This window comes from Miscanthus floridulus, unplaced genomic scaffold, assembly GCF_019320115.1.
Source record: "Miscanthus floridulus cultivar M001 unplaced genomic scaffold, ASM1932011v1 fs_422_1_2, whole genome shotgun sequence".
In the NCBI taxonomy this organism is placed as follows: Eukaryota; Viridiplantae; Streptophyta; class Magnoliopsida; order Poales; family Poaceae; genus Miscanthus; species Miscanthus floridulus.
In genome coordinates, this window is record NW_027096727.1 from 33,917 (window position 1) to 41,227 (window position 7,311).

The window sequence follows — 7,311 nt, forward strand, 5'->3', positions numbered from 1 at the left end:
CAGGCCGTGTGAAAGGTCCTTGTTTGGTTTTGGTAATTGAGTGACAACTTAGGTGGACTAATTGTGTTTATGTGAGATACACAGGTGATTAGTCCACAGGTACATGTGTGTGAGCAACATATGCCATGGAGGTGAAAATGGCTTGGAGATGTTGCAAAGCTCACACATGTGATGATGAAGGAGCTGATTGCACATGAGACATGACATTGAGTCATGTGATCAAGGTGGAGAAGATCAAGACAAGACTTGGCTTGATGGACTGGTTGCAAGCGTGAAGGGCAAGTCGAAGGCTTTGGAGTGATGGACCGCGTGGCGGTGAAGCTTGAGCAAGACTTGGCGCCGATGGACGATAGCAACGGTGAAGAGCAAGTAAAGTCAAGATCGATGAACCAATATGATCATGTGATGATATGAAGTGGATCATATCATTGTTGATCGAGTTGGTGCATGTGTTGCATCGACATTGGAGGAGAGGGAATGGAATGCGCAAGGCAAAGGTATAACCTAGGGCATTTTATTTCACCGGTCATAGGTGTGTAGAGAAGTTTATGACCGGGTTTAGGATAGATGGCCGTACTATCAAGAGGAGCAAACTTGTTTGCATATCGGTCATCTAGCGCCACTCGAGTGATCTAACTTTGCATCGTCGCTAGGATCGAGTGGCGTGGCAAGTTGAGTGGCTAACATCCTTTGGGAAATGATTGTGAAAAGCTAACACACATACACATGGTGGTGTACACTTGGTGGTGTTGGCACATCTAGAAAGGAGGTGGTGTTTTGCAGGGTTGAGATGGGTTTGGGTCCCTCTCTATTTTCTATTGCGCCGGATGCAAGTTCTTGTGGTTGGCACATTGGAGCAAGGGTGAAGAAGTTAGAAGTGAAAACGAGTTGGTCGCGAAGACGCTGGCGTTAGTCAACTGACCGGACGCTGGGTCTGAAAGCACCAGACGCTGGTTTCTGCGTCCGGTCGAGCTGGTCGGTCTGCACAGTACCGAGGGTATTGCACCGAACGCTGGTCTGTGTCCGGTCAAGGTGGACCGGACGCGTCCGGTCGAAGAAATACGCCTCGGGGAGCTTACTGGAAACGACCGGACGCTGAGGATTCTACGTCCGGTCAGTTGAAGCTGCTGTGTCCGGTCAGGTCAAGTGACCGTTGGAATCGGGACACGTGGCCGTCTGCAGGCGACCGGACGCTGAGGTCTAGCGTCCGGTCAACACGACCGGAGCATCCGGTCGGCCCAATTTTTGCCCAGTGAAGGGGTAACGGCTAGTTTAGCCTTTGGGGCTATAAATAGAAGTGGCCTTCGGCCATGGCTGGTGCTGAGCACCTTGGGGGACTTTGTGTCCATGCTTGAGAGTGCTTAGGAGCCCTCCATCTCACACATACTTGATAGCGATCATCCAATTGTGTGAGTGAGCGATTCTAGTGCGATTGCATCGTGAGGTTGCATCGAGTGGCACTAGGTGATCGAGTTGCAAGCCGGTGGTGCTTGTTACTCTTGGAGGTTGCCACCTCCTAGATAGCTTGGTGGTGGTCTCCGTAGAAGCGCGTAAGAAGCTTGTGCGGCGCTCCGGAGAAGTGCTTGTGAGGGGCACTTGTGCTCACCCCACGGGAGTCGCGAAGAGCAACTTTAGTAAAGCGTGTCATTGAGCTACCCTCACTCAAGGGGTAGGTTCTTGCGGTGCCCGACATGCGGGCTTAGCGGGTGATGCTAATTAGCCGCCGAACCACCAAGTGAGCGGTCGACACAACGGGGACTAGCGTGTTGGCAAACACGTGAACCTCGGGAGAAAAATCATCGTGTCAACCTTGTTCTTCCCGTTGGTTTGCATCCCCGTTACACAAGCTTGCAATTACTTTCATATACATTGAGCTTGTGTTGTTGCTTTAGTAATTAGTTAGCTTGTGTAGCTTGCTAATTATCTTCTTGCTTGTGTAGCATAGAAGTAGCTCCCTTGCGTGGCTAATTTGGTTTGTGTAACCTTGTTAGTCACATTACTTAGTTTGTGTAGCTAAGTAATTGCGCTCTCTAATTTGGCATTGGTTGCCTTGTTATTGAGCATTGCTAGTGAGCTTAGTTGGCTTTGTGCTTTTGCTTACTAGCATGTGTAGGAGCTCCCACATTGCTTAAATTACTAGTGGCATAGGTTTGTGTGACCTTGCTCCTAGAATTGATTAAGAGAGCTCTAGCTAGCCCGGCACCTTTGTTGCATTATTGTCATCTTTGAAAGGTGCTAGTGAACATATATAGTGGGGTATAGTCTTGGCTAGACCGATAGTTTTAATTCCGCATTTGTATCGGTTAGCCGACGCGATTAAGTTTTAGAAAAGACTATTCACCCCCCCTCTAGTCGCCATCTCGACCCTTCACCGTGTTAGCATCAGGTATTGAAGAGCTCCAACAACGCTTCTGTAGCGAGTGGCATCTTCAGGGCTAAGTGGATCTCTAGCAGTAAGACTGAGCTTCTCCGAGACACATAATGGCGTGTCAACTGGCTTTACACGGTCCATACCAGACCTAGATAGAACATCAGTGGCATAGCGCTCTTGAGACAACAACAAGCCATCACCAACTCTTTTAACTTCGATGCCGAGGAAGAAGTGAAGATCGCCCAAGTCTTTCAGAGCAAACTCAGCTTGGAGATCTTTAAGTAGAGCTGCGGTAGCCGATGAAGAGGAACTTGCCACAATGATGTCATCAACATATACCAAGACAAACATGGTGTATGAGCCCTTGTTATAATAGAACAAAGAGGTATCTGCTCGTGAGGGAACAAAGCCAAGTGCTTGCAGCTTATTGCAGAGTCGAGCGTACCAAGCCCGTGGAGCTTGTTTCAAGCCATAAAGTGCTTTATCCAACTTGCATACATAGCTAGGATGGGCCTTGTCAGCATACCCGGGAGGTTGGTTCATGTAGACCTCTTCTTCAAGAAAGCCATGAAGAAACGCATTTTGAACATCAAGCTAATGTAACGACCATCCCTTTGTCACAGCCACGGACAGAATCAGACGGATAGTGGCTGCTTTGACAACTGGGCTAAAAGTTTCTTCATAGTCAATGCCATAATGCTGTTTGAAGCCCTTAGCAACAAGTCGTGCCTTGTAGCGGACAATTGTGCCATCAGCCTTGCGTTTGAGCTTGTAAACCCACTTACAGCCAACAATATTCTTTCCCTTCGGACGAGGCACAAGATGCTAGGTTTGATTCTTGATCAAGGCTTGATACTCATTGTCCATTGTCGCACTCCAATTGTGATCATTAAGAGCTGCATCAAGGGTGGAAGGTTCCTCTGTAGTGTGACTGGCAAGCATGCCCCAACGCACCGTGCCATCAGTGAATTGCTTGGGCTGGCGAATACCACATTGAAGTTGAGTGGTAGGGCGATCAGGCATTGGTGCAGTAGAAGGAGCAGCTGTCGAGGACGAAGGAGGCACAAGCGCAGCAGCCTCAGAAGATCCTGCGGGGAGGATCTGTACAGTAGCCTCAGGAGTAGGCGCTGTCGAGGTGTCGGCGACGGTCCCCGCGCCAGCGGGATCTGGCTGTGGAGCATCGAGCCCGGTGGGTGAGGGCTGTGGCGTGGGATTTGGCGTAGAAGACCTCGCGCTCGCCAAGGGAATCACAGCGGCCCCGTGTGACGCCTCCACGTGGTCGGGACGGACCACCGTACTGCCACCAGAGTCCGCACTGGATCCCAAGTGTGATGCGCCGACGCCAGCAGTGCCGTCAGGCGGATCAACCTCGGATCACGCGCTGTGCCCCGACGAGGAACACATGAAATAGCGCGTGCCAAGCTCCGTTTGCACCGCATTTTCGCCACCAATTGTACCTATGTCAACACCAGAGATAGGAGAACTTGCCAAGGCATTAGCAGTGTTAGGAGATGCACCCTGCAGATCAAGTAATTGTGAATCCCCGAGGCTAGTAGAGTTGGTTAAAAGGACATCGTGTAGTAGCTCAAGGTCCTTTCTAAGACAAGCACCAGCGTTGGGGTGGAGGGACGCAAAGGGGAAAACTTGTTCATCAAAGATGACATCTCGAGATACATATACACGCCCTTGTTTTGGATCTAGACACTTGTATCCCTTGTGAAGTGTGCTATACCCAAGAAATACACACTGTTTAGAATGAAACTCAAGTTTCCGAGTATTATAAGGGCGAAGATTAGGCCATACTGCACAACCAAAAACGCGAAGATGGCTATAATCTGGAGTCTCACCAAACAAGCGCTCAAACGGAGTATCATTATTGAGAACCTTAGAAGGTAACCTATTAATGAGGTAGACAGCGGTCAAGAAGGCTTCATCCCAAAATTTGAGAGGAAGAGAGCCATGGGCAAGCAGGGAAAGACCGACTTCTACAATATGGCGGTGTTTTCGCTCGACAGAGCCATTTTGCTGGTGTGCATGAGGACAAGAGACGTGATGGGCGATGCCAATTTTATTAAAGAAGGAATTAAGCGCTTGGTACTCGCCACCCCAATCAGATTGAACCGCAAGAATTTTGCGTCCAAACTGGCGCTCTACAAGGGTTTGGAACGTATGAAAGCATTTGAATACCTCAGATTTATGATGAATTAAGTAAATCCAAGTGAAGTTGCTATAATCATCAATGAAGGAAACATAATATTCAAAACGTCCAACAGATGTGGGAGCATGACCCCAAACATCAGAGAAAATAAGATCCAGAGGACCCTTGGACCCACTAACAGACTTGGGATAAAGCAATTGATGACTTTTGCCTTGTTGACATGCATCACAAATTCGCTGGTTATTGGAATCAAGAACAAAAGGGAGTCTATGCCGATCTAAGATGTGCTTGACGACCCAAGATGAGGCATGGCCGAGGCGGTGATGCCACAGGGAGGTGGAAGGCTTGATGGCAGTGTAGACTTGTTTATTGGAAGATGAAAATGACGGCGAGGTGGATGATGCATGCAACGGATAGAGCCCTCCTTCACATCGGCCTTTGTGGAGAGTTTTCATCGTCCCCTGTTCCTTGATCAAAAAATGATTGGGGTGAAACTCAAGATAAACATGATTATCTCTAGCAAGTTGATTTACTGAACAAAGGCTCTTATTTTTTGTGGAACGTGGAGAACATTATTTAGATGAAAACTCTACTAGGGGAAGACACAGTACTATGACCGACATGTGTAATCTCCATACCTGCGCCGTCCGCGGTGTGAACATTGTCGCCGCCGTGGTACTTGTTGCGGGTGGTGAGGCGCTCCAGTTCGCCGGTGATGTGGTCGGTGGCACCACTGTCCACATACCAGTTCGTATCTACGCCGTACGAACTAGACGTGGCCGAGGAGACGCTCTTCTGAGGTGGCCCGTTGTAGTTGTTGTCGAAGCGCTTGCGGCAGTGGTACGCCGGGTGCCCTTCCTTGCCACAGATTTGGCATAAGACCCCGGGCTGGAAGTTGCGGCCATGGCCGTTCCCGCCGCCGCCATTGTTGTTGCTACGGCCACGGCCTCCCCCGCCGCGACCGAAGCCACCGCGATTGCCGTCGTCGCGGCTGCGTGGATTGTTGGAGGAGCCCCGACCACTGCGGTTGCCCTTGGTGGCGGCATTGGCAGAAAACTGGGTGCCGTCGCCAGAGTTCAGTTCCTTGCGCTGCTCGTGCGCGATCAGCTGAGCATAAAGCTCTGGAACGGTGATGGGCTCGACCCTGTTGGCAATAGCAGTAATGATAGATTCAAATTCCTCACCAAGGCCCTTGAGGATGTAGGTGACGAGATCCTCGTCTTCCAGCTTCTTGCCCGCCGACGCCATGTCGTCGGCGAGGCCCTTCATCTTGGTGTAGTAGTCGGCGATTGACGATGTGCCCTTGGACGCCGTGGCCAACGCCATCCGGGTGGAGATGATGCGGGCATGAGACTGGGAGGCATGCTGGGCATGGATCGCAGCCCACAGCTCGGCCGCGGTGGTTGCAGACGACACTTGCGCGAAGATTTCCTTCGACAAGGACGAGAAGAGGTAGCTAAGGACCTGTTGGTCCTGAATCATCCACGCCTGGTAGGCGGGGTTGGGCACCGGGTCGACCTTCTTGTCGGTCGCATCGACGACGCCATCGATGAGCGCCGCGGGTGGAGCAGCGCCGGTCTTGATGTAGTCCCCCATCTGCGCGCCCTTGATGGTGGAGGAGACTTGCGCGTGCCACATATTGTAGTTGGTACGAGTCAACTTCTCGAAGACGGGTGGCAGGAAGCCAAAAGCGAAGGCCGGCATGGCAGCGGAGGAGGAAGAGCCGGCGGCCATGAGGATCAGTTCCGGGAGGAACGAAAAAGCTCGATACCATATAAGAAAATGGGGGAACCAGATGACCTTTGTGGTCTCTGGACTGCATGTTATATATTCAGGGAAACGCCCCCTGAGTGGCTTGTATTACATCACGGTAGATACACAACAACCCCATGTGTCTATCCTAACAACCTCTAACAATCTCTCCCTATACATATGCTGTACACCGCATGACTCGGTTGTCTAGGATAACTATGATGCATATCATCTAACATAGGTTTCCACAGCGATACCTTCAAGAAGGGTAACGACGTCCGTCGATGCTGACAACAACCTAGTCTTTTCAACCAAACTCCTATATGGTAAGGGGGGAGCTCTCACGACACCTTTGCTAATTAATTTTGTTGGTGATATATTTCTCTCTTTTTGTCTTTGTTGATGAAGTAGTGGCTGGCAGGAGCTGTGTGCTGTGCAGCGTGTATTAATCATTGTTCGTCCAAAGAGTTGTTTAGCACATTTAGATATCATTTAAACTCTATACGATGATGCGTCGTTTCCATTTAAATGGTTATTTATCCACTTGATTGACTATTTCGCTCGTGCAGTATGTCCATTAGCCTAAATAATGGCTAGACGACTGGTGAACGATTGTTTTTTATTTAAAAAACACTAGTCTTAATAAAGAAGAAGATCACAACAATTCAGAACAAACAAACAAAAAAAAAGGCTTTGGTGGCAGAAGGGATGGAGGGGGAGAGAGAGAACAGAGCATTACTGCAGACGTTCAGTACAATTCCATTTATAGCCGAAAATTTAGGAAAAGGACGGATGAAAACCTAAAGCTTGCTAAGAGTATCTCCGAGAAAGTTGGCATCCAACTCGCTATTGCTTTTTTTAGCCAACGCGCAAGAAATCTGACCTCCAACAGATTAGTCAATGCCATCGTCATTCTACTTGATGTGCTATCCCGCGAGGATCAGAAGAAGCCAAATTTGGCCGGCCGGTTGGCATGTGTAATACTGCTAGTACCATGTCTACGTTTCTCTAAGAGCATCTCCAAGTGATG

The 7,311-nt window shown here is 49.6% G+C and overlaps 1 protein-coding gene across 1 annotated transcript; it reads right to left on the reverse strand.

Annotated features, from left to right (window-relative positions):
* Positions 1-2,368: 2,368 nt before the first annotated feature.
* On the reverse strand, positions 2,369-6,263 carry LOC136531719 (uncharacterized). The gene is made up of 2 exons (XM_066524373.1): positions 5,168-6,263; positions 2,369-2,925 (listed from the first exon to the last, which is right to left on the reverse strand). The coding sequence occupies exons 1-2, from the start codon at positions 6,261-6,263 to the stop codon at positions 2,369-2,371; spliced, it is 1,653 nt and encodes a 550-aa protein (XP_066380470.1).
* Between the last annotated feature and the right edge of the window lie 1,048 nt (positions 6,264-7,311).